Source organism: Pongo abelii, chromosome 20, assembly GCF_028885655.2.
Source record: "Pongo abelii isolate AG06213 chromosome 20, NHGRI_mPonAbe1-v2.0_pri, whole genome shotgun sequence".
Lineage (NCBI taxonomy): Eukaryota > Metazoa > Chordata > Mammalia > Primates > Hominidae > Pongo > Pongo abelii.
In genome coordinates, this window is record NC_072005.2 from 1,843,398 (window position 1) to 1,869,440 (window position 26,043).

Sequence of the window (26,043 nt, forward strand, 5' to 3'; positions counted from 1 at the left end):
TTTATTCCGACGTCTGCATCTGCAGTTTTATTCCGTATCTGGCTGGGGGAGGTTGGGCTCTGGGGTGGATGGAGTGAGGGTGCAGGGGACAGAGATGGTCCCTACTCCCACCTCCCCGAGCCCACCTGGGAAGCTGCGTGGCGGGGCTGCTGAGGACATCCCGAGCCCTGGGGAGACAGAGGTGTGGGTGTTTGGGCTTCATCTTGCAGGTATGAGGAGATACATTCCATCAAGCAGTTCCTGATTTTATGGAGTTCTTTGAGGGCTCGGCTGGGAGGTCCCTCTCCTGGGGGCTCCAAGAGCCGGACCTGGTGGTTTCTGGAAGGATCGAGGACAAGTTCTGGGAGTTTCAGGCTTCGGCAGTGACAGTGTGTTAATTGCACTTGTTCGATTTTCTGGCAGAAGCCAGGAGAGACGGGGACAGCATGCTTCTCTTTGGTGACCATCCCAGGCACCCAGAGGTGACCAGACTTCTGTGTGGTCTGGGACAGTGCAGGGCTCAGGCAGGAAGGGCCACCGTGGTGAAAGGCCACTGACAATTCTGGTGAGGAGTAAGGTGGCAGGGGTTCAGCCAGGGAGAGGAGGTGGCTGCCTTTGCTCAGGGCCCTGCTCTCACCTTCCAAAGGTCTAGGGGACACAGAACTCATGGATTTTGGTCTTGCAGCCCCAGGGGCCACACAGAAAAAGGGGTTCAACTGGAAGTTTGCGGCATCTGGGAAAGGCCAATTCTGGCAGAACTGGAAGATTCCAGACCAGGGGAGAGGCGTCCAGGGAGAGAAGAGTCCTGCTTGGGTTGATCATAAGCAAAGTGGGCATCATTCCGAAGAGGCAGAGAGCTCGCTGTTATTGATAAAAAAATTCTTGGCCGGGCACAGTGGCTCACACCTGTAATCCCAGCACTTTGGGAGGCTGAGGTGGGCGGATCACAAGGTCAGGAGATCGAGACCATCCTGGCTAACACAGTGAAACCCTGTCTCTACTAAAATACAAAAAAATTAGCTGGGCGTGATGGTGGGTGCCTGTAGTCCCAGCTGCTGGGGAGGCTGAGGCAGGAGAATGGCGTGAATCTGGGAGGCGGAGCTTGCAGTGAGCCGAGATCCCACCAGTGCACTCCAGCCTGGTTAGGCCAGGTGCAGTGGCTCATGCCTGTAATCCCAGCACTTTTGGAGGCCAAGGTGGGTGGATCACCTGAAGTCAGGAGTTTGAGACCAGCCTGGCCAACATGGTGAAATCTCATCTCTACTAAAACTACAATAATTTCCTGGGCGTGGTGGCACACACCTGTAATCCCAGCTACTTGGGAGGCTGAAGCAGGAGAATCACTTGAACCCAGGAGGTGGAGGATGCAGTCAGCCGAGATCTTGCCACTGGACTCCAGTCTGGGCGACAGAGGGAGACTCCGTTCAAAAAAAATAAAAATCTCAAGATGGTTGCAAATGTGACTATAAAAATCAAACCCTTTATGATACACAAAGGGGCCCTTAGGAAATGAGTCAGCAGCCGGGGTGCAGGACGTGGGGTCCCAGGAGTCCAGGAAGCCCTGGATACAGTCAGCTGAATGTTTCGGAAGAACGGAGGAAGCAGAGTGCATTGAGGAAGAGAGAGGGCTGGGCGCGGTGGCTCACGCCTGTGATCCCAGTACTTTGGGAGGCCGAGGATGGAGGATCACTTGAGGCCAGAAGTTCAGCGAGACCCCTGTCTCTAGTATTCAAAAAAAAAAAAAAATCTGTAGAAAAATGGAAGAGATTGGGGAGGGAGGAAAGAGGCTGCCTGGGTCCAGGTTGTGCCTCTGTGTGAAGAGACAGCAGCGGCTGCCAGTAGGGAGTGGGGAGTAAAGGCCTGCGGGAGGAGATGTCCGCTCTCAGGGGCTCGGGAGCCCCTCAGCCTCTTGCCTCCCCAACAGAAGACATGCAGGAGGCTGAGCAAGCTGGGCGCCCTTGAGAGACAGGCCCAGGCAGGGTTGTGGCCACAGCAGCCCTGGGGGCTCCCCAGCGAGGTGGAGGCAGAAGTTCCAGGAGCCTGGGAGCCACCCAGGGCGAGGAGTGACCCTGGAAGCCATCCAGCCTCCTGGAAAGTGGAAGTCGTTTAAAAACACAGTGGGCATTTCCGGTTGCTAGTAACACACAGAATTACAGAGTTCACGTTTAGTCCCAGACGGGAGACTGAGGCTCGAGACGGTGAGGAAGGCATCTGCCGTCCAGGGCTGGAGCTCCTGAGGACCAACACCTGCTCAGTGGCCTGGCCCCTGGTCTCCCTGAGATGCTCAGGCCGGAGAGAAGCGGGATGGTTCCAGAGCGTCCTCCTCCAAGTCTCCGAGGCCCCTGCGGCGGTTTGGGCACCGGAGGACCCACGGGGCTCTCAGTGGCACATCCGGGCCGTCATTTCTTTCTGTAAAGAGCAAGCAAGACATCAGCTCCCACCAGCCACTCCCAAAAGGGGTGATGCAAACAGCAGACACACGGAGACACACAGGCAGAGAAACCGCAGCTGGGGGCTTCCCTGAACACCCAAACAACAAAAACCACACAGGCAATGGCACACCTGAGACCAGGGGCAGCAGGCTACCCCATGAGGCCAGAGAGTCAGCATTTTCAGATCTGTGGGCCAGACGGTCCCTGTCATGACGGCTCAACTCTGTCTTGTACCTCAAAAGCCACCTCAGATGATGGTAACCTCATGAGTATACCTCGCTGCCAATAAAACTTTATTTACAGCCAGGCTTGGTGGCTCACGCCTGTAATCCCAGCACTTTGGGAAGCAGAGGCAGGCAGATCACCTGAGGTCAGGAGTTCGAGACCAGCCTGGATAACACGGTGAAACCCTGTCTCTACTAAAAATATAGAAATTAGCCTGGCATGGTGGTGGGCACCTGTAATCCCAGCTACTCAGGAGGCTGAGGGAAGAGAATCGCTTGAACCTGAGAGGCGGAGGTTACCGTGAGCCAAGATCACGCCACTGCACTCCAGCCTGGGTGACAGAGCGAGACTCTGTCCCCAAAAAGAAAAAAACAACTTTGGGAGGCTGAGGTGGGCGGATCACGAGGTCAGGAGATCGAGACCATCCTGGCTAACATGGTGAAACACTGTCTCTACTAAAAATACAAAAAAATTAGCCAGGTGTGGTGGCATGTGCCTGTAGTCCCAGCTACTCAGGTGGCTGAGGGAGGGGAATCACTTGAACCTGTGAGGTGGAGGTTGCAGTGGCTGAGATCATGTCACTGCACTCCAGCCTAGGTGACAGAGCGAGACCCTGTCTCAAAACAAACAAAAAACCCCACAAACTTTATTTACAAAAACAGGAAGCCAGGCCAGAGGGCTGCAGTTTGCTGATCCCTGTCTTATACAGACTGGGACACTAGAAGGAAAGTTCTGGAATACAGAAAAAAAGAAAAAGAAAAAAGAGTAAGACCCCACTACCATCTTTAGACCCATTGAGTATGCAACTATTAATTTTAAATTTAGCAAAATGTTTACCAGTAGCAAAGCCTGAAAGGAGATGCACAAAAATGAGGAAGTTATGTGAAGATGTTTTTATTTTTTTTTATTTTTATTTTTTGAGACAGAGTTTCACTCCGTCATTCAGGCTGGAGTGCTGTGGCACAATCTTGGCTCACTGCAACCTCCACCTCCTGGGTTCAAACGATTCTCCTGCCTCAGCCTCCTGAGTAGCTGGGATCACAAGTGCCCACCACCATGCCTGGCTAATTTTTTTTTTCCCCCTTAGACAGAGTCTTGCTCTGTCGCCCAGGCTGGAGTGCAATGGCGCGATCTCGGCTCACTGCAACCTCTGCCTCCTGGGTTCAAGCCATTCTTCTGCCTCAGCCTCCCGAGTAGCTGGAATTACAGGCGCGTGCCACCATGCCCAGCTAATTTTTTGTATTTTTGGTAGAGATGGGGTTTCACCACGCTGGCCAGGCTGGTCTTGAACTCCTGACCTCGTGAGCTGCCCGCCATGACATTCCAAAGTGCTGGGATTACAGGTGTGAGCCACCACGCCGGGCCTTAATCTTTTCTTTTTTTTTTTTTTTTTTTGAGACAGGTTACTGGCTGTCACCCAGGCTGGAGTACAGTGGCGTGATCTCGGCTTACTGCAGCCTCAACCTCCCAGGCGCAAGCGATTCTCCTGTCTCAGCCCCCTGAGTAGCTGGGACCACAGGCACGCACCACTGTGCCTGGCTAATTTTTTTCATTTTTTGTAGAGATGAGGTCTCACTATGTTGTCCAGGCTGTTCTCAAACTTCTGAGCTCAAGTGTTCCTCCCTCTTTGGCCTCCCAAAGGGCTGGGATTGCTGGTGGGAGCCACCTTGTCCGTCCATTTTTAACCATTTTTTAAAGTTGTAAGAGAGTGGTGGCTCCCACCTGTCATCTGAATACTTTGGGAGGCCAAGGCGGGAGGATTGCTTGCATCCATGAGTTTGAGACCAGCCTGGGCATCATAGTGAGACCCCATCTCTACACACAATAAAAAATCAGTCGGGCGTGCTGGCTGTGGTCCCAGCTACTTGGGAGGCTGGTGGGGTCCTGCTCTCACATCAGGATCCCCACATCCACACAGCGCCCGGCAGCCTGGGGAACAGTACAGCCCCTGGGCAGGTTCCAGTGCCAGGCCCTGAATCACGGGCACCCACTGCACTGCTGGTCCCCATCACCGAGTCACAATTGTGGGCCCCAATTTCAAGAAGCATCATTGGCTTCAGGGATGTGGACCCCACACTGAGGAATCTGGTCCCTGGGTTCGTCTCCCGATAAAACCTGGTAACGTGGAAAGCAGACAGGCTAGGGCGGACGCAGAGGTACCTGGCTGGCTGTAGAAGTCAGGTGGAACCTAGGCCGGGTGCGGTGGCTCCCGTCTATCATTCCAACACTTTGGGAGGCTGAGACAGGGAGATCACCTGAGTTCAGGAGTTCTAGACCAGCCTGGCCAACATGGCAAAACCCGGTCTCTACTAAAAATACAAAAATTAGCGGGGCATGGTGGCGCATGCCTGTAATCCCAGCTACTCAGGAGGCTGAGGCAGGACAATTGCTTGAACCCGGAAGGTGGGGGTTGCAGTGAGCCAAGATCGCGCCACTGCACTCCAGCCTGGGTGATAGAGGGAGACTCCATCTCCAAAAAAAAAAAAAAAAAAAAAAAAGGCCAGGCAGAGTGGCTCCCGCCTGTAATCCCAGCACTTTGAGAGGCCGAGGCGGGCAGATCACAAGGTCAGGAGATCCATTGAGACAATCCCGGCTAACACGGTGAAATCCCATCTCTCCTAAAAACACAAAAAATTAGCTGGACATGGTGATGCGTGCCTGTAATCTCAGCTACTTGGGAGGCTGAGGCAGGAGAATCACTTGAACTCGGGAGGCGGAGGTTGCAGTGAGCCGAGATCGCACCACTGCACTCCAGCCTGGGCGACAGAGGGAGACTCCCTCTCAAAACAAACAAAAACAAACAAACAAACAAAAAAAGTCGGGGTGGAGTCCGCTTGTGCCGGCTGGCATCCCTTTCATAAGGGGCACTGAGCGGCGCTCTGGGACACCTGAGCTCAGGAAGGTGAAGGCGGAGTGAGCTGGACGCGGGGCCGGCGCGGAGGAAACTGCACCTGTCGCCGGCATTTCTTCCGTGGGAGAACGCAGGATCCCTCCCAGCTACCTCACCACTTTTCCCATCAGCAGGGTCCCCAGGGCCCAACTCCAGCCGGGGCCGCCAGCTGCTGGGCCGACCGCGAGCAGTCAGGGTCCTGGCCCCGGAAGGGTTCCTCTGCCACGGGCGGCCAGCCCCACCGTAACCCCGCGCCCTCAGCCCCAAGCCTGCGCACCAGTGGCTCCAGCTCCTTGGTGTCGATGAGGCCGAACTCCTTGACGAAGTAGTAGAAGTGCTTGTAGCAGGTGTTCACATGGGCCTCGGAGCCCATCTGCGCGATGCGGTCAAAGTGGTGGATGTAGACGTGCACGAACACGCGGAACAGCCGCGACAGGATCTTCCGCACCGTCTGCAGGAAGTTCTTGGGGAATGGAGTGCCTACAGGGAAAGGGGTGGGACGGGTCCACGGACTCAGCCAAGTCCATGTCCAGAACCCTTTGCTCCTGGATGTGACAAGGGGCTTCCAGACAGAAATTGCTGGCAGACCGGGCGCGGTGGCTGACGCCTGTAATCCCAACACTTTCGGAGGCCGAGGCAGGCAGATCACTTGAGGTCAGGAGTTCGAGAGCAGCCTGGCCAACATGGAGAAGCCCCATCTTTACTAAAAAATACAAATATTAGCCGGGTGTGGTGGCTCACGCCTGTAATCCCAGCTACTCAGGAGGCTGAGGCAGGATAATCGCTTGAACCTGGGAGGTAGAGGTTGAAGTGAGCCGAGATCGTGCCACTGCACTCCAGCCTGGGTGACAGAGTGAGATACTGTCTCAAAAAAAAAAGAAAAAGAAAAGAAAGGTACGCTGTACTCTGGAGGGACATGCCCTAACGATCATCCTCAAACCCACGTTTATGGGGTGTCCCTGACAGCCATGCAGTGCATTACACATCGAGCTGGTCAGGAGGTCCCACCAACGGGGTGATGATCCTGGTGGGCCCAGGGGCTCCATGGCAGTGATTCTGAAACCGCTGAAAACACTAGGTCCAGCGCTGGCAGGGGTGCTTGCCTCCTCTGCGAAGGACTCCAGGCCTGCTGCTGATCCTGCCCTTCTCTGCTTTGGAGTGAGGGAGACAGGAGTCACCAGGAGCGATTCAGGATGAAGGGGGGCTACTAAGAGCAGCCCACCTTAGGAGAAGACTCAGAAATGGAATCTTTTTTTTTTTTTTTGAGACAGAGTCTTGCTCTGTCGCCCAGGCTGGAGTACAGTGGCGCGATCATAGTTTACTGCAGCCTCAACCTCCTAGCCTCAAGCAATCCTCCCACCTTAGCCTCCCGAGTAGCTGCGACCACAGGCGTGCGCCACCATGCCTGGCTAATTTTTAAAATTTTTTGTAGAGATGGGATCTTGCTGTGTTGCCCAGGCTGAGCTCAAACTCCTGGGCTCAAGCGATCCCTGGGCTCGGCCTCCCAAAGAGCTGGCATTATGGGTGTGAGCCACTGTGCTCGGCCTCCCTGACTTTTCTGGAAGGTTCTGTATCCCCGAGCCCCTGCCAGCTCTGACTTACCAACGTTGGTGGGGAAGAGGTCCTCGTTGTTGATCTGCGCCTCGATCCAGTCCATCAGCAGGTCCATGTACCTGGGCGCGGAGAGTGCCGTGGGCTTCCGGAACTTATGCTCGTCCTGCCAGCGGTACTCGTACTTGGGGCCCCCCGACATGACGGGGCAGGACTGCTCCGTGCAGCCGTCACTGATGGTGCCGTAGATGAGGTTGACGCGGTTAAAGAAGTCTACCACGTGAACAGCCACCCAGTCGTTCAGGTCCTCGCCTGGGGGCAGCTGCACCGCCAGCCGCAGGTCCAGCCCGGCGTTCAGCGATGCCTGCGCCTTCTTGTGCAGCTCAAAGCGCTGGGTGCCTGGCTCGAACTTGCGCTTGGGGCGGAATGTCTTGTCCTTGTTGAAGACTTGCTTCAGGAAGGGGTTGGACATCTTGGTGACACCTGGTCTCCTGGAACGCTTCTGTAGAGGGGTCCTGGGCCAGCTGGCTGGGGGTGCTGACCAACCCGAGAGGCCACGAAACACTCACCAAGCCCCACAGCTCTCCCGCGGACCTGAAATACACAGGGGAATCATGACCCGCCGGAGGCCACAGAGTTTCCCGGAAACTCGTGCTGAGGGCACAAGCGGCAGGATTTGTTTTTGTTTTGTTTTTTGAGACAGGGTCTTGCTGTGTTGCCCCAGCTGGAGTACAGTGGTGCCATCATGGCTCACTGCAATCTCTGCCTCCCAGGCCCAAGGGATCCTCCCAACTTAGCCTCCTGAGTAGCTGGGACTACAGGCACACACCACCACACCTGGGTAAGTTTCTTTATTTTTAGTAGAAACGAGGTCTCACTATGTTGCCCAGGATGGTCTCCAACTCCTGGGCTCACATGATCCTCCCACCTCTGCCTCCCAAAGTGCTGGGCTTACAGGCGTGAGCCACTAGTGGCAGGGTTCAAAACATTCCCTGGACTTTTGACTGTAAGGAGTTTCACCCAAAGGGGGCCACCTCCTCAGTGGACAGAAGAGAACTGCAGGTGGCAAGGCCTGACTGGTTCATAGCAGAAGGTGCGAAGAGCCGGGCCCCAAGAGCCCGCAGGGGCCGCATCTTCCCCAGTGCCGATGCCTGGCCCGGACCTAGACTTGCTGCTACCTGGCACTCTGGGGCTTGAGTGTGGGGCAGGCTGAGACGCCGGTCACAGGGGACTGCATGGCCGGACTGTGGCCTCCACAAAGGCAGCCACGCCGCAATGCCTGCAGCCTGTGCATGGCAGCCTAGGTGGAAGAAGGTCTCAAGGGACGTCATCTTGGATTACTTGGGTGGCCCCACAGTCAGTGACAAACATCCTCATGAGTGAGGCAGATACGGGGGAGACGGCTGTGCGAGGATGGAGGCAGAGATGGGGGTGATGCTTCCACAAGCGAAGGGTCGCCCAGGATGCTGGCCACTGCCAGGAGCAGAGAGAAGCCTGGCAGATGCCCCTCGGCCTCAGAGGGACCCAGCCCCGCCCACACCTTCGTCTCGGACTGCGGCCCCAGAACTGAGAATGAGTCCCTGTCGTGTCAGCGTTCTCCCCATGTTGCTGTGCCCAAGTCACTGGTCACTGGGTCAGGGACCCCGCGATCGGTGTGACCCCTCTTCCCTTGATTTCATCCGAAAAGACCCCCTTCCAGGTTGGGTCACATGGTGAGGTGCCGGGTGATTCCAGGGGCAGCTGTCCACCCCAAGGCACCGTATAAATGAGGAAGCCTCCAGGAGCTGGCCCAAGTCTCATGCACGCCTGAGCGGTGACTTGTGAGACACCCTCGGGTTGCTCTGGGGTGGGGACCCGGCGTCCGCCTACTCCCCTGACAGAGACAGAGTCCATCCCGCACAGGGTGGAGGGACGACCTGGATCACACACCGCGCGTGTGCCGGGCTCACACTTACCACACAGGGCCTGTCACCGCCAACACCGTTATTGTCACTGCCAGGACGCCGGCACCGTGGCAGGCCCAGAGTGGATGCAGACCCCACCCTGCTCTGCTGGGTGCACCTCCTGGACGGGCAGAGACTTGACTGTGACACTTGGGGAAGGCCCACGCAGGGCACTGGGCAGGGCGGGGGTCCTCGTCCTCACCACAGCACAAAGAGGACCCAGCATAAGGGGAAGTCAGAGAGGGGAGAGGGAGTGAGGCCCACACATGCCCAGGCCTCCTAGGCTCCATGCAACACTCACAAGTAATAAACACACATTCGTCACGTTCTAGTACATTCCAACCCCCACCTCTTTTTTTTTTGAGGCAGAGTCTCGCTCTGTCACCCAGGCTGGAGTGCAGTGGCACGATCTCAGCTCACTGCAGCCTCCACCTCCCGGGTTCAAGCAATTCTCCTGCCTCAGCCTCCCGAGTAGCTGGGATTACAGGTGCGCCACCACGCGCAGCTAATTTTTGTACTTTTAGTAGAGACGGGTTTCACCATGCTGGCCAGGCTGGTCTCCAATTCCTGACCTCATCTGATCCGCCCACCTTGGCCTCCAAAGTGCTGGGATTGCAGGCGTGCGCCACCGCGCCTGGCCTGTTTTGTTTTGTTTGGAGGCAGAATCTCGCTCTGTCACCCAGGCTGGAGTGCAATGGTGTGATCTCGGCTCACTGCAACCTCTGCCTCCCGGGTTCAAGCGATTCTCCTGCCTCAGCCTCCCGAGTAGCTGGGATTACAGGCGCCCGCCACCATGCCTGGCTAATTTTTGTATTTTTAGTAGAGACGGGTTTCACCATGCTGGCCAGGCTGGTCTCCAATTCCTGACCTCATCTGATCCGCCCACCTTGGCCTCCAAAGTGCTGGGATTGCAGGCGTGTGCCACCGCGCCCGGCTGTGTTGCTGTTGCTGGTGACTAAGTCCTGTCTTGTGTCTTATCCCTCACGATACACGACTGGACGAGTGTTTGGGGCTGCCATCACAAATCACCACAAATTTCGGGCTGAAAACAACACCAATCTAGCATGGGGAAGCTCTCAGCTGTTGGGAATGGATCCTGTAGGGCTAAATTTAAGGTGTGGACAGGCCGGGCGCAGTGGTTCACACCTGTAAGTACTTTGAGAGGGTGAGGTAGGTAGATGGCTTGCGTCCAGGAGTTTGAGGTCAGCCTGAGCAACATGGTGAGACCTCGTCTCTACAAAAAAATTTAAAAATTAGCTAGGTGTAGTGGCGCATGCCTGTGATCCCAGAACTGAGGTGGGAGGACCGTTTGAGCCCGGGAGTTCGAGGCTGCCGTGAGCCTCGAACTCCAGCCTGGGCAACAGAGTAAGACCCTGTCTCAAAAAATAAAAAATAAAAATAAGGTGTGAGCAGAGCTGGATCCTTCTGGAGGCCCCAGGGCTTAGGGTTAGGGTAACCCCCCAACAGTCCACAGAACGGCCCCCACCAGAGAATGATCTGGACCCAAATGTTCACAGGGCCTGGGGGTCGGGGGAAGAGATGCTGCATTGTTTGGAAGAAAAGCAGGTTAGAGGCTGGGCGCGGTAGCTCATGCCTGTAATCCCAGCACTTTGGGAGGCTGAAGCGGGCGGATCACCTGAGGTCGGGAATTTGAGATCAGCCTGGCCAACATGGTGAAACCCTGTCTCTACTAAAAATACAAAAATTAGCCAGGCATGGTGGCGGGCGCCTGTAATCCCAGCTACTCGGGAGGCTGAGGCAGGAGAATCGCTTGAACCCGGGAGGCAGAGGTTGCAGTGAGCCGAGATCACACCATTGCACTCCAGCCTGGGTGACAGAGCGAGATTCTGCCTCCAAACAAAACAAAACAGGCCAGGCGCGGTGGCCCACGCCTGTAATCCCAGCACTTTGGGAGGCTGAGGCGGGCGGATCACGAGGTCAGGAGTTCAAGACCAGCCTGACCAACATGATGAAATCCTGTCTGTACTGAAAGTACAAAAATTAGCCGGGTGTGGTGGTGCATGCCTGAAATCCCGGCTACTTGGGAGGCTGAGGCAGGAGAATCGCTTGAACCTGGGAGGCAGAGGTTGCAGTGAGCCCAGGTCGGGCCTCTGCACTCCAGCCTGGGTGAGAGAGCAAGACTCTGTCTCAAAAAAACAAAACAAAACAAAACAAAAAACACGGTGTCCACCGTGAACACAGTGACGACAGAGTCTGCACCATAAGAAGGTACAGGGTCAATGGTTTGTCACAAGGGAGCCCCTGGTGAGGACCGGCTGGGGACACTGCTCAGGGCAGCCTTGGCACAGGTGGCAGGAGGACTCGAGTCCCACCCACTCTGCAGTGACCAGAAAGGCCTGAACTTCCCCGGCACCATCCTGGGGCCCTTAGCCACCATCATCACTTCCTGCCACCAGGGTTAACATCCAACTAGGAACTTGAACTTTTCATTTTCCTGGGACAAAAACTCCATCTCCACCTTACAGATGAGAAAACCAGGGCCCAGAAAACCAGGCCTCTACCCCCTGGCTCTGTGGACATCAGGGTTGGATCGTTCTCTGGGGTGGGGCCGTCAGGGGCACTGCAGGGTGCTGAGCGGCGTCCCTGACCGCCACCCACTCCCTGCCAGGAGCTCCCCCAAGTTATGACAACCGCAGATGTCCCCAGACATCACCCAGTGTCCCTTCGGGTTAAGATTAGATCACCCTGGGTGAGATCGTGGCTCAGACGATTATGACTGATTCTACAGCAGTGTCTCACGCCACACAGCTAGTGGGTAGATCGGCTGGGGCTTGAACCCTGGACTCTGGGTGGATCGGCCAGGGCTCGAACTCTGGACTCTGTGGGTGGATCAGCTGGGGCTTGAACCCTGGACTCTGTGGGTGGATCAGCTGGGGCTCGAACCCTGGACTCTGTGGGTGAAGCCACCGCTCTTTCTGCCCCACAACTCCCTAAATTCAGCAACTCTCAGGGATGCGGGCAGCCGTCTGATCACAAGCCTAGTGACACGCTTCCCGGGCCAGCGCTGCTCCACCACGGGGCCTCTCCACTGCCCAGCAGAGCCACGTGGATGCTCCAAGTCCAGGGGCTGCTGACCCATCTTGGTTTTGCTCGGTGGGGCACAACCCCAGGGTCACCACACAGGTCCCCCCTGCTTGCTTCTCTTCTATTTTTAGAGACAGGTTCTCGCTCTGCTGCTCAGGCTGGAGTGCGGTGGCAGGATCACAGCTCACACTTCAGCCTCGACCTCCTAGCTCAAGGGATCCTCCTGCCTCAGCCTCCTGAGTAGCTGGGACCATGGGCACTCACTGCCATAATTTTTTATAATTTTTTCACCACCAGTTAATTTTTTTTTTTTTTGTATTTTTTTGTAGAGACGGGAGCTCACTATGTTGCCTAGGCTGGTTTTGAACTCCTGGACTCAAGCAATCCATCCGCCTTAGCCTCTCGAGGTGCTGGGATCACTGGCATGAGCCACTGTGCCTGGCCACCCCTGCCCGCTTCCCAAGGAAGGAGTGATCCCGCAGCCCAGTCTCAGACCCTCCCTAGAAAGCCCCTGATTCAAAGAGGGCACCTCTGTGCTTATGGTATCCCCCTGGGGCTGGGGAGCCCAGGACGCATCCACGCTGCGGCTGAGCAGGTGGGAGCCGTTGTGGGGGACCTGAGGCCCTTCCCCAGTGACGGCTTAGCACCCCAGAGCCCTGCACCTGCCCCGGTGATGAACTCTGCAAGCCACACCTGCCCTCAGGCCACACCACCTGCAGCACAAGATCAATAAATCCCCTCGGGAGAAGGGAAAATGACGGCCACCTCCAGGCCACGGTACGCCTGGCACTAAGCGAGATGCTCCTCCACACTGGGAATCAATCACCTCAGTCCCCACATGCCTGTCTAGATGGGGCGAGTGCAGGCCCCACTTTACCAAAGAGGAAACCGTGCAGGCGAGCGGACCCCCACCCACCCAGGCAGGCCCACTCACCTCCCTCCTCCCCATTTCAGCTTCACATCTGGGCCGACTTGCAGCCGACTTTCCAACTCCAACAGAAATCACAGCACAGAGCAAAACCCAACCCGCCACAGCCTGCTGCTGCCGTTTGTTGATTTCAGGGCCTCCCATGCCAATTTGGGGGCTTAGCTTCCAACCATGGCACCTGGTTGGGCAGGTGGGGCCTTCCAGTAGTGGTACTGCAGCCCTGGGCTGACTGCTGCCACAGGAGGAGACCCCCTACCTGGGCTGAGCCTCAGAGAGAAAGCGGCTGTTCCCACAGGCCCCCGCTTGTCTTTTTAAAACTTTTTGTAGAGAGAGGTTCTCACTACATTGCCCAGGCTGGTCTCGAACTCCTGGTCTCAAGTAATCCTCCTACCATACCTGGCCAAGGCTTATCTTTTTCTATATTTTTTACACTTGTCTACCAGACTCACGCCAAGACAGTTCCAGAAAACAAGACAGGGCAGCCCGAGGAGCTTGTAAACTTCCTCTTGGCATGTCTGTCTCCTTTCAGAAGGTGAGGGATGCCAGGCGAGGTGGCTCATGCCTGTAATCCCTGCACTTTGGGAGGCCGAGGTGGGTGGATCACTTGAGGTCAGGAGCTCGAGACCAGCCTGGCCAACATGGTGAAACCATATCTCCGCTAAAAATATAAAAAACTAGCCGGGTGTGGTGGCATGTGCCTATAATCCCAGCTACTCAGGAGGCTGAGGCAGAAGAATCACTTGAACCCAGGGAGGCAGTGGCTACAGTGAGCCGAGATCATACCACTGCACTCCAGCCCGGGTGACAGAGTGAGACTCCGTCACAAAAAAAAAAAAAAGAAAAAAAAAAAAGTTGCAGGATTTTAAGTGGAAGTTAACATCTTCTGAAGAACCTTGTGGACGGGCAGAGTTCCCATCACAGCAAACAGTTTTCTTTTTCCTTTTTATTTTTTTTTGAGACAGGGTCTTGCTCTGTCGCCCAGGCTGGAGTGCAGCGGCATGATCTTGGCTCACTGCAACCTCTGCCTCCCAGGTTCAAGCGATTCTCTTGCCTCAGCCTCCCAAGTAGCTGGGACTACAGGCGCCTGCCACCACGCCCAGCTAATTTTTGTACTTTTAGTAGAGACGGGGTTTCACCATGCTGGCCAGGCTGGTCTCAAACTCTTTACCTCATGATCCGCCCGCTTCACCCTCCCAAAGTGCTGGGATTACAGGCGTGAGCCACCGCGCCCGGCCTAGTTTTTTTTTTTTTTACGTAGAGACAGGGGTTTCACCATGTTGCCTAGGCTGCTCTCAAATTCCTGGCCTCACGCAATCCTCCCACCTCAGCCTCCCAAAGTGCTGGGATTACAGACATGAGCCACCATGTCCGGCCCAAGCAAACCGTTTTCTATCAGGAACAAACACAGGCTCCTTGGCGGAGGGGTGATCGGCCACAGAAAGTGGTCTTTTCCAAAGAAAGGCCGGGGTGGCCTCGGGACCCTGACTCCCGCCCTCGTTGTCCCCTGAGGCCGGGGGCTGGTTACCGTGTCTGGGGCTCCCTCCGCTCTGCTCTTCTCAGATTCTTCCAGGGACAGTGTGGGGAAGACAAGGCAGGAATCAGCTCTCAGAATTCCACACCAAGGCCTTCTGGGCTCCCCCCGTCTTCCCACGGACGAGACACAAGTGACCCTTGGAAACTTCTAGAGAAATGAAAGGTGAGATGACAAATTCCCCGCTGCAACACTTTTTTTTTTTTTTTGAACAACACAGTTTCTCTAAGCAACCAACTGGTATGACCCCTCCCCCACCGAGGTGCAGCAGCTCACGGACCACAGTCACCCACTTCCTTCCGGAGGTTTCCACATCCTGCCACTGCCTCAGGGACCGCTGCCCCAGAGCACGGAAGGCGCCTGAGAGACAAGCCCTGAGTGGAGAAGTCAGTTCCGTATGTTCTAGGTCAGTGCACAACACTGGCTCCCGGCCTGGCAGCCCAGCCCTGATACTTGGCTGGAAGATGATACTTGGCTGGAAGATGCTCCCAGCCCAGAATCTGTCCTGTTAAAAAAAGGCGCTGGGCGTGGTGGCTCATGCCTGTAATCCCAGCACTCTGGGAGGCCGAGGTGGGCGGATCACAAGGTCAGGAGATCGAGACCATTCTGGCTAACGCGGTGAAACCTCGTCTCTACTAAAAATACAAAAAATTAGCCGGGCGTAGTGGCGGGCGCCTGTAGTCCCAGCTACTTGGGAGGCTGAGGCAGGAGAATGGCTTGAACCCGGGAGGCAGAGCTTGCGGTGAGCCGAGATTGTGCCACTGCACTCCAGCCTGGGCGACAGAGCAAGACTCTGTCTCAAAAAAAAAAAAAAAAAAAAAAAAAAAAAGGCAGCGTCCCGGAGCCACCTTTCAAAATCTGAGTATTTATTTATTTATTTTTACTTTCATTTATTTTTTTTTTTGAGATGGAGTTTTGCTCTTGTCACCCAGGCTGGAGTGCAGTGGTACAATCTCAGCTCACTACAACCTCTGTCTCCCAGGTTCAAGCGATTCTTCTGCCTCAGCCTCCCAAGTAGCAGGGACTACGGGTGCCCGCCACAACGCCCGGCTAATTTTGTATTTTTAGTAGAGGTGGGGTTTCGCCATGTTGGCCAGGCTGGTCTCGAACTCCTGACCTCAAGTGATCCACTCGCCTTGGACTCCCAAAGTGCTGAGATTACAGGCGTGAGCCATAACGCCCAGCCTCTGAGTGTTTATTTTTATTTTTTTGAGGTGAAGTGTCGCTCTGTCACCCAGCCAGGCTGGAGTACAGTGGCGTGATCTCGGCTCACTGCAACCTCTGCCTCCTGGGTTCAAGCGATTCTCCTGGTCAGCCTCCTGTATAGCTGGGATTACAGACACACGCCACCATGCCTGCCTAATTTTTGTATTTTTAGTAGAAAATGTTTCACCATGTTGGCCAGGCTGGTCTCAAACTCCTGACCTCAGGTGATCCACCCACCTTGGCCTCCCAAAGTGCTGGGATTACAGGTGTGAGCCAGCATGCCCGGCCTGAGGGTTTACTTTTAAATGTTGCAACTGCTCCTGGTGCTGGAAGGCCACCCTCACTCCTGCTGGAAGATAGCTGCATCTTCCCTGATCACCCAGGCGTGCATCCTGTCACTGTTTTGTGCTTCTATCTGGTTTACATTTTTGTTTTTTTTTAGAGACAGGGTCTTGCTCTGTTGCCTAGGCTGGAGTGCAGTAGTGCAATCACAGCTCACTGCAGCCTTGACCTCCTGGGCTCAAGTGATCCTCCCACCTCAGCCTCTTGAGTAGCTGGGACTACAGACACACAACACCACACCTGTATAATTTTTGTATTTTTGTAGAGATGGGGTCTTGCTATGTTGCCCAGGCTGGTCTCGAGCTTCTGGAGTCAAGCAATCTTCCCACCTCAGCCTCCCAAAGTGCAGGGATTACAAGTGTGAGCCACTGTGCCTACTGCGTCTCCGACTTCTCTTGTGGGAAAGCAGACAGGCAGGAAGTAAGGCCTGTCCAGGCCCCTCCAGGCCAGGTGCTATGAGGGGTTAGCATACTGTCCTAATTCTCCTGATAGTCTTTTCTTCTGTTTTTAGATTGACATACGACTCACATCCCACACGTTTTAACCTTTTCAGTTACAGTTCAGGAGTACAATTACGTGACTCCTGGCATGTTAGGCGTTGCGCAAACACCACCTTTATCTAATTCCAGAACACTTTCCTCACCCCTAAAAGAAACCCTGGCCAGCTGCAGTGGCTCACGCCTGTAATCCCAGCACTTTGGGAGGCCAAGGCAGGAGGACTGCTTGAGGCCAGGAGCTCAAGACCAGCCTGGGCAACATAGTGAGACCCGTCTCTGCACGAAATATTTAGAAATCAGCCAGGCATGGTGGATGTGCCTGTATAGTCCCAACTACTTGGAGGCTGAGGTGGGAGGATTGCTTGAGCCCAGGAGGTTGAGGCTGCAGTGAGCTATGATTGTGCCACTGCACTGCAGCCTGGGGGACAAAGGAAGACCCTGTCTCAAAACAAAGCTAAGATCGTGTCACCTAGGGGACAGTTACAGTGATGAGACGTCACGGACACCTGTGGTGCCTGCTTCAGAGGACTCAGCCCAAAGTTTCAAGAGACAAGAGACCAAGTGTCAGAAAGAGGAAGCCACATGGAGGAACACCCCAAGCTCCCATCCCAGCCCAGGGCCACAGGGTCTGGGCTTGACTGGGCACCACCGACTTGGCACTGCCTTCTTGACCTCCTGGATAGCTTCAGTCTGAACACGGGGGAAGGAACCATGCTCTGAGCCCGCCCAGTGGGAGCTGGGGGCCCATCCGTCTCGCCTCCTCGTGGCCACGTGAAGAGCTCTCAGCCACACTCAGCTGCAGCGGGGGTCTCACCTGGGGGGCGATTCTGCACCCCGGGGGATACTGGGTGATATCTGGGGGCATTTGTGGTTGTCATAACTGGAGGATGCTCCTGGCACAGAGTAGGTGGTGGCCAGGGATGCTGCCCAGTGCCCTGCAGTGCCCAGGACACCCCACCCCAGGGAATAATCCGCCTTGAATGTCCACAGTGCCAAGGGGGAAAAAGCTTGTCCTGTGAGTAGCAAGGCCAGGGATCTAACTGTTCTTGTTTGCTTTATTTTTTGAGACAAAGTCTTGCTCTGTCATCCAGGCTGGAGTGCAGTGGCACAATCACAGCCCACTCCAGCCTCAACCTCCGGGGCTCAAGCAATCCTCCCACCTCAGCCTCCTGAGTAGCTGGGACTACTGGCGTGCGCCCAGATAATTTTTGTATTTTTTTTCTTTTTTCTTTTTTGAGATGGAGTCTCGCTCTGTTGCCCAGGTTGCAGTGCAGTGGTGTGATCTTGGCTCACTGCAACCTCCGCCTCACGGAGTCAAGGATTCTTCTGCCTCAGCCTCCCGAGTGGCTGGGACCACAGGTACGCACCACCACACCGAGCTAATTTTTCTTTGTATTTTTAGTAGAGACGGGGTTTCACCATATTGGCCAGGCTGGTCTCCAACTCCTGACCTCGTGATCTGCCCGCCTCGGCCTCCCAAAATGCTGGGATTACAGGTGTAAGCCATCGCGTCCGGCAATTTTTGGATTTTTTGTAGAGACGGGGGTCTTGCTATGTTGTCCAGGCTGGTCTTAAACTCCTGACCTCAAGCAGTCCTCCCACCTTGGCCTCCCAAAGTGCTGGGATTATAGACATGAGCCACTAAGCCTGGCTCAGTCTCCCTCTTTAATGAGTAATTTTTACAAATCGCCAACCTCACCACTAGTTAGTACACAGTGATTGTGGTTGTCAGAGGCTCAAACGTGTATCTGGACATCCGTGTTTCTCCTGCTTTCTGGGGAGCACTTCCCTATGCACTCATAAACTAACCCTACAGGGGTTCATGCCGCAGCCCTGTGAGGCTGGCAGGGCAGGTTGAAAGCGAATGCTCTCATTCCTGCTGAGTGATGGTGGACCTTTGCTGTCATTAGTAAACAGGCCTGGCATTTGCTGGGGCCCTGGAGGACCTGCTCTCGTGAAACTCATCATTTCCTGGCTGGCGGGAGGGGCTCATCCATGCTGCACGTCCAGAAGCTGAGGCCAGCTGCCTCGCCTGAGGGTGCGAGATAAAAGGTACGAGTCTGGGCTTGAACTCAGATCCTTCAATTCTGAATCTGCTGCGTCTGCCACTAGGGCAGCGTTTCCATTCTCTGCACTGTGGACGTCGGCGTGGGTCACTCTCTGGGGAGGGGCCATCCTGGGCACTGCAGGGTGCTGAGCAGCGTCCCTGGCCTCCACCCACTCCATGCTAGGAGCACCCCCAGTCATGAGAAAAACACAAATGTCCCAGACTTGGCCCAGTGTCCCCTGGGGGCAGAATTACCCTTGATTGACACCCCTTGGGTTAGGGGATTCCATGGACCCCCAAGAGACTCTGTGGCCCATGATCTTCTGCTCTGCTGAGGTCTCAGGAGGCTACACACATTGAATCCACAGAGGGGGAGAGGAGGAGAATCCCAGGAGCTGGGGTCCCCTGGTTTACACTGTCTGCCATATTGGGAGTTTATTCTGGTGTCTGGTGTGAGGAGGGAGCAGACTCGATTTTTTTTTCCCAAATAACTAATGCAGTCCCCCACTTGGCATTCAGGGCTGGATCCTTCTCTGGGGTGAGTTTGTCCTGGGCACTGCAGGTGCTGAGCAATGTCCCTGGCCTCCACCCACTCCATGCCAGGGGCAGCCCCTCCTCTAGTTGTGACAAACACAAATGCAACCCCCCACCGCCCCGTATTTCCAAGACCCCTGGGGGCAAAACTGCCCTGGGGCAAGAACTCAGCTAGATTGGCAGCTTCCCCTCTGATCTAATCTACCAGGGACTCCACTGAAGGGATTCTGGGGGCCCCGACACCCGACCCATCTTAGCCCAGCCCAGTCCACATCCCCAGAGCTCCGCAGCTGCTGGGCGCTTCTGAAACCAGCATCTGCAGCCTGGCAGAGCTGGCATGGTGACTCAGGCTGTCTTGATTCTCCAGGGCACATAGGGTGCGACTCCCCACCCAGGTGTCCCAGCTCAGCCCATCCCTTTGTCCCCAGCGGGAATTGTCTGTGCTTTGAGTGGCTCACACCCCCGACCACTTGCTTTTTCTTCCCCATTGCCTCGTGGCCCAGAGGGTGTTGGCGGGCTGAGTCAGGGCCAGACCACCCTGCCCCCTGCCACCACAGGCCTGAACACGGTGATGATTCTGCCCCTCAACACCAGGTGATGTCTGGGGACATCTGCGATTGTCAGGTTTTGGGGGAACTCCTGGCATGGAGTGGGTGGAGGCCAGGGACGCTGCTCAGCACCCTGCAGTGCCCAGGACACTCCACCCCAGAGAATGACTCAATACCCAGGGGGAGACCCTGGCCCCAGCCCCACACAGGAAGTCAATAACAACTTCCTCCTTCCCTGTGGGACTTATGGTCAATGAAATATGACATTAAACGTAGCAATGATACAAATACGTTATTTTTTTTTTTTTGAGACGGAGTCTCGCTCTGTTGCCCAGGCTGGAGCGCAGTGACGTGATCTTGGCTCACTGCAACCTCCGCCTCCTGGGTTCATGCCATTCTCCTGCCTCGGCCTCCCCAGTAGCTGGGATTACAGCCACCTGCAACCATGCTTGGCTAATTTTTTGTATTTTTAGTAGAGATGGGGTTTCACCATGTTAGCCAGGACAGTCTCGATCTCCTGACCTCGTGATCCACCCACCTCGGCCTCCCAAAGTGTTGGGATTACAGGCGTGAGCCACCGCACCCGGCCAAAAATACGTGCATTATTTTAACACACTTTTAAAACTAATAAGTTAAATATAAGCTCTGCATTAAAACCAGAAGACCTAAGAGAAAAAACCCACAACTTGTGGGGAAGAAAAGGGAGAGAAACCTCTGTGAAACTGACCCCTGTATTAAGTAACCCTACAACCAAGATTCCAGTGCCGGCTGCAGGCCACATCAGGGGAACACGCGCTTCCTGCAGAGTCATTCCCAAGCCCATCTGGCTGGAAAGAAAAGCCTTAAACTTGAGCCAAAACCTCTCAACCCAGAGGAGACTTCTCATCCTTGCGTAACCCAGGACGGCCTGGCCACACAGTTTTAAGAAGAATGAGACACAGGCTCTGACACAGAAGGACACCCAATATCCAATAAGCGCAAAAAATAAGTTGCAAAACACAAAACAGTATGGATACCCAGACTTTTTTTTTTTTTTTTTTTGAGACCGAGTCTTGCTCTGTTGCCCAGGCTGGAGTGCAGTGGCGCAATGTCGGCTGACTGCAAGCTCTGCCTCCCAGGCTCAAGCAATTCTCCTGCCTCAGCCTCCCAAGTAGCTGAGATTACAGGCGCCCGCCACCACTCCCAGCTAATTTTTGTATTTTTGGTAGAGATGGGGTTTCACCACGTTGGCCAGGGTGGTCTCAAAGTCCTGACCTCAAGTGATCCACCCACCTCGGCCTCCCAAAGTGCTGGGATTACAGGCGTGAGCTACTGTGCCCAGCCTCTAAGACCTTTTTTGTTAAAGAAGGAATAAAAGCTGGGGTGCGGTGGCTCACGCCTGTAATCCCAGCACTTTGGGAGGCCAAGGCAGGTGGATCACAAGGTCAGGAGTTTGAGACTAGCCTGGCCAAGATGGTGAAACCCTGTCTCTACTAAAAATACAAAAATTAGCCAGGCGTGGTGGCGGGCGCCTGTAATGCCAGCTATTCGGGAGGCTGAGGCAGGAGAATCGCTTGAACCTGGGAGGCGGAGGTTGCAGTGAGCCGAGATTGTGCCACTGCACTCCAGCCTGGGCAACGAACAAAACTCTGTCTTTAAAAGAAAAAAAAGAAAGAAAGAATAATAAATTGGTACAACCATGAAAAAAAATAAGGAATTATTGTATCTGGAAGGAAATTTTTTTTTTTTTTTTTTAGCTGTCTGTTTGTTTGAGACGAGGCTTCGCTCTATCACCCAGGCTGGAGTGCAGTGGTGCGATCACGGCTCACTGCAGCCTCAACCTCCTGGGCTCAAACAATCCTCCCACCTCAGCCTCTCAAGTAGCTGGGACCACAGGCGCACACCACCATGCCCAACTAACTTTTGTATTTTTGGTAGAGATGGGGTCTTACTATGTTGCCCAGGGTGGTCTCAAACTCCTGGGTTCAAGCTATCCTTCTGCCTTGGCCTCCCAGAGTGCTGGGATCACAGGCATGAGCCACAGCGCCCGACCCTCTGTGAATCTTTGTGGTAAACTGACATACTTTTCCCAGTCTGGGTATATAAGGAAAAAAACAGTCATTTTGATATACTCAAAAGGAAAAGGGGGCTCACGCCTGTAATCCCAGCACTTTGGGAGGCCGAGGCAGGCAGATTGCCTGAGCTGGGCAACATGGTGAAATCCAGTCTCTACTAAAACATCGAAAAATTAGCTGGGCGTGGTAGTGCATGCCTGTAATCCCAGCTACTTGGGAGGCTGAGGCACGAGAATCTCTTGAGCTTGGGAGGCGGAGGATGCAGTGAGCCAAGGCTGCGCCACTGCACTCCAGCCTGGGCAACAGAGACTCCATCTCAAAAAAAAAAAAAAAAAAAGGAAAAGGGAAGAGGCCAGGTGTGGTCCCCAGAAGGTATCGTGTCAAAGTCTGAAAGAAAAAAGTTCCTCCTTCTTTTGTGTGCAGCCAGGCACACGCTGGACCACAGCCACCCACTGTGTGTTCCAGAGACTTCTCTGGGACTCCGAAAGGCAGAAGTGAAGGCCTCCTCCCAGAATCCTGTTTCTGAAGTCGGATTTACCTTCTCAGCTTAAGCCATTTGACCTTCTAAATGCCAGGGAAACAGGAACAGAGCTCATCGGCTAAGGAAGGTCTAAAACTCCCCACCTTAAAACCCCAAGCTCTTAGTCAGCTGCGCGGGGAATTTTTCCGAAACCTCCACCAGCAGGTAGGTCCCTAAGGTGGGAGAATACCTCCTTGGAAGGGAATTTTTTTTTTTTTTTCCCGAGACGTTGTCTCACTCTGTCGCCCAGGCTGGAGTGCAGTGGCGTGATCTTGGCTCACCGCAAGCTCCGCCTCCCCGGTTCAAGTGATTCTCCTGCCTCAGCCTCCTGAGTAGCTGGGACTACAGGCACGCGCCAGCATGCCCGGGTAAATTTTGTATTCCCCAGCCGATGAGCTCTGTTCCTGCTTTCCTGGCATTTAGAAGGTCAAATGGCTTAAGCCGAAAAGGCAAATCCAACTTCGGAAACGGGATTCTGGGAGGAGGCCTTCACTTCTGCCTTTCGGAATCCCAGAGAAGTCTCTGGAACACACAGTGGGTGGCTGTGGTCCAGCGTGTCCCTGGCTGTGTATTTAGTAGAGATGGGGTTTTGCCATGTTGGCCAGGCTGGTCTTGAATGCCTGACCTCAGGTGATCTGCTCTCCTCAGCCTCCCAAAGTGCTGGGATTACAGGTATGAGCCACCCGCACCTGGCCAGCACATCCCAATTCGGACCAGCCACATTGCAAGGCCTCCACAGCCACAGGTAGTCAGCTCAGCTCCAGAGTTAAAAGAGAAAAGTCAACCTGTGGAAAGAGAGGGAGCTGGGAAGGGTGCAGTGGAACGGGTGTTGCTTGAGGTGGGTGCCTGAGTCGTCCCTGGGGAAAGGGAAACACATCCGGGGTGTCCAGAGGACAGGGACGTGGCATGCTGGGATTTCACTTTCTTAGTCCTCACTCTGTAATCGGTAGATCTCGGTGAGTTCTAATAAACAGGTCCCTGACAACTGCAGTTAAGAACCTGGCTTCTGGAAGTTCTCAGGGCTGCAACTCTGCAACTCTGACAGCCTGGGGGGCTCATCCAGCCCTCCTTCCTTCCCTATGTAAGTTCTTTTTTTTTTTCTGAGACAGAGTCTCACTCTGTCGCCCAGGCTGGAGTGCAGTGGCACGATCTCGGCTCACTGCAGGCTTCGCCTCCCGGGTTCACGCCATTCTCTTGCCTCAGCCTCCCGAGTAGCTGGGACTACATACAGGCGCCTGCCGCCACGCCTGGCTGATTTTTTTATATTTTTAGTAGAGACGGGGTTTCAATGTGTTAGCCAGGATGGTCTCAATCTCCTGACCTCATGATCCACCCGCCTCAGCCTCCCAAAGTATTCAGATCACAGGCATGAACCACTGCCCCCGGCCACCCTCTTGCACTTCTGAAACAACCAGCAAACCAACCAACCAAACAAATAAACATCCAGCTTCCCCTACATGAAAGCAAGGCCAGGCCTGGAAAGGAAGTGAATCCAGGAGAACAGAAAAGGAAGGTGGGTTTTGTCTCACAGGTCAAAACCTAGATCATCCCACACACGCAGGGAAATGAATGACTTGCTCCTCAAGGCATCACCGTGGGCTCTGACGGCTCCAGCCTTCAGCAGCCCCTCAGCTCTGCGTCCCAGCGCCTCTTCTGTAAAAGGGAAGCCCCTGTGACTGCATGATGCACAAGAAGGAAGGCGGTCTTGGGACCACGGCCTAGAGGGCGGCCAGGGCACTCCCTGCTGCCTGTGCAGGAGGCAACTCCCAAAGCAGAAAGCACAGATGGGATGTGAAACACGCAAAACACACATCTCAACATTTCTCCAACCATCTGCTTTGAACACGGGCAGTTTATTGCATGTCAATTAAACCCGTATAAACTGTTAAGGAGAAAACGAAGAAAAAAGCAAGTGCGAAAAAAGCAGTGTGGGCCGGGCGCGGTGGCTCACGCCTGTAATCCCAGCACTTTGGGAGGCCGAGGCGGGCGGATCACCTGAGGTCAGGAGTTCGAGACCAGCCTGGCCAACATGGCGAAACTCCGTCTCTACTAAATACAAAAATTAACTGGGTGTGGTGGTGGGCACCTGTAATCCCAGCTACTCAGGAGGCTGAGGCAGGAGAATCACTTGCACCCGGGAGGCAGAGTTTGCAGTGAGCAGAGATGGCGCCACTGCTCTCCAGCCTGGGCGACAGAGTGAGACTCCAAACTCCGTCTCAAAAACAAACAAACAAAAAAGCAGTGTGTACAAAGACTGGAAATCTTACCCCCAGGGTGAGCTGCGGCTTGGAGCACTGATTTTCTGCTCTGCGACTGCGTTTTCCAATCTCCCCTCCCCTCTCAGTGATTCCTGATAAAATGCACCCTCGCTTACACTTTCTAGCCCCTCTTCGCTGTAGGGAGGAGGGGCAGCTTGTCCTTGGCGGGCGCCTCCTTCGGGGGTAGGGGGGCCCTGCCAACGACTTTGGGGACCCCGAGCAAGAAGGGCCTATTCGAAAGGGCCCGACCGCCGCGTGGGCTTGGGGGTCCTGAAGCCCTGCAGAATTTTAATCCACACCGGGAGGTGCGGGGTCCTGCGGGAGGGCAGAGGGCAGGGCCAGGAGTTCACCCCCGCAGCTCGACCCCGCACCCTGTATCCCCCTCCGGGGTAATCGGTCTCCCTGCCGCCCGCGTTCGCCCCTCCTGGGGGATCGGCCTCCCTGCCTGGGTTCGCCCTTCCTGAGGGATTCGGCCTCCTGGCCACCTAAGTTCACCCCCCCGAAGGATCCGGCTTCCCTGCCGCCTGAGTTCGCCCTTCCTTTTTTCTTTTTTCTTTTTCTTTCTTTCCTTTTCCCCCCCCCCCCCCCGCTCTGGTTGCCCAGGCTGGAGTGCAGTGGTGTGATCTCGGCTCACTGCAACCTCTGCCTCCCGGGTTCAAGTGATTCTCCTGCCTCAGCCTCCTCAGTAGCTGGGATTACAGGTGCGCGCCACCTCGTCCGGCTAATTTTGTATTTTTGGTAGAGACGGGGTTTCACCATGTTGGCCAGACTGGTCTCGAACTCCCGACCTCAGGTGATCCACCCGCCTCGGCCTCCCAAAGTGCCGGGATTACAGGCGTGAGCCACCGCGCCCGGCCTCGCCCTTCCTGAAGGCTCGGCCTCCCCGCCGCCTAAGTTCGCCCCTTCTGAGCGATCCAGCTTCCCCGCCGCCAGGGTTCGTCCTTCCTGACAACTCGGTCTCCTCGCCGCCTAAGTTCACCCCTCCCGGGCACCCACCTGGCCGCCTCTGCCGCCCGCCTTCGCCCCTCCCGGGCACCCACCTGACCGCCTCTGCCGCCCGCTTTCGCCCCTCCCGGCACCCACCTGGCCGCCTCAGCCACCGCCCCGCCTCGCAGCCGCCGCGGAGGGACACGGCCGCGGAGAACGCCTCACACGCATGCCCGACCGCACCCGCGGACCGGACCTACTTTCCTTAAAGGGCCCGGGGCTCCGCGCAGAAGCGGCGTGCAGGGGTCTCCCAGACTCGGTCCCGCGGGCATTAAGGGGCCCGGGAGGCGAAGGCGCACGGAGCCAAGTTCCAGGCAGCAGCCCTGGGATGCCCTGAGCCGGGCCGGGCGGAGGTCTCCGTTGCCTAGCAACCGGGGCCGCGGCCTGTGGGCGGAGCCTGCACCGTGGCTGCGACACGGGGCGGGGCCTCAGCGGGAGCCGGCCGAGGAGCGGGCACCGGCCATTGGCGCATGCGTAGGGCGCGGCCTTGGGGCGGGGCCCACCCAGTGGCGGAGTCTTCTGATGG

The 26,043-nt window shown here is 55.5% G+C and overlaps 1 protein-coding gene across 7 annotated transcripts; it reads right to left on the reverse strand.

The window, feature by feature from the left end:
• Positions 1-25,985, reverse strand: MOB3A (MOB kinase activator 3A). Of its 7 annotated transcripts, none has more exons than XM_009252561.4 (5): positions 25,571-25,856; positions 14,519-14,674; positions 7,129-7,671; positions 5,804-6,006; positions 1-2,388 (listed from the first exon to the last, which is right to left on the reverse strand). In XM_009252561.4, exons 3-5 carry the CDS (start codon positions 7,547-7,549, stop codon positions 2,359-2,361), a joined length of 654 nt encoding a protein of 217 aa, XP_009250836.1. In that variant the 5' UTR covers positions 7,550-7,671; positions 14,519-14,674; positions 25,571-25,856; the 3' UTR covers positions 1-2,358.
• Between the last annotated feature and the right edge of the window lie 58 nt (positions 25,986-26,043).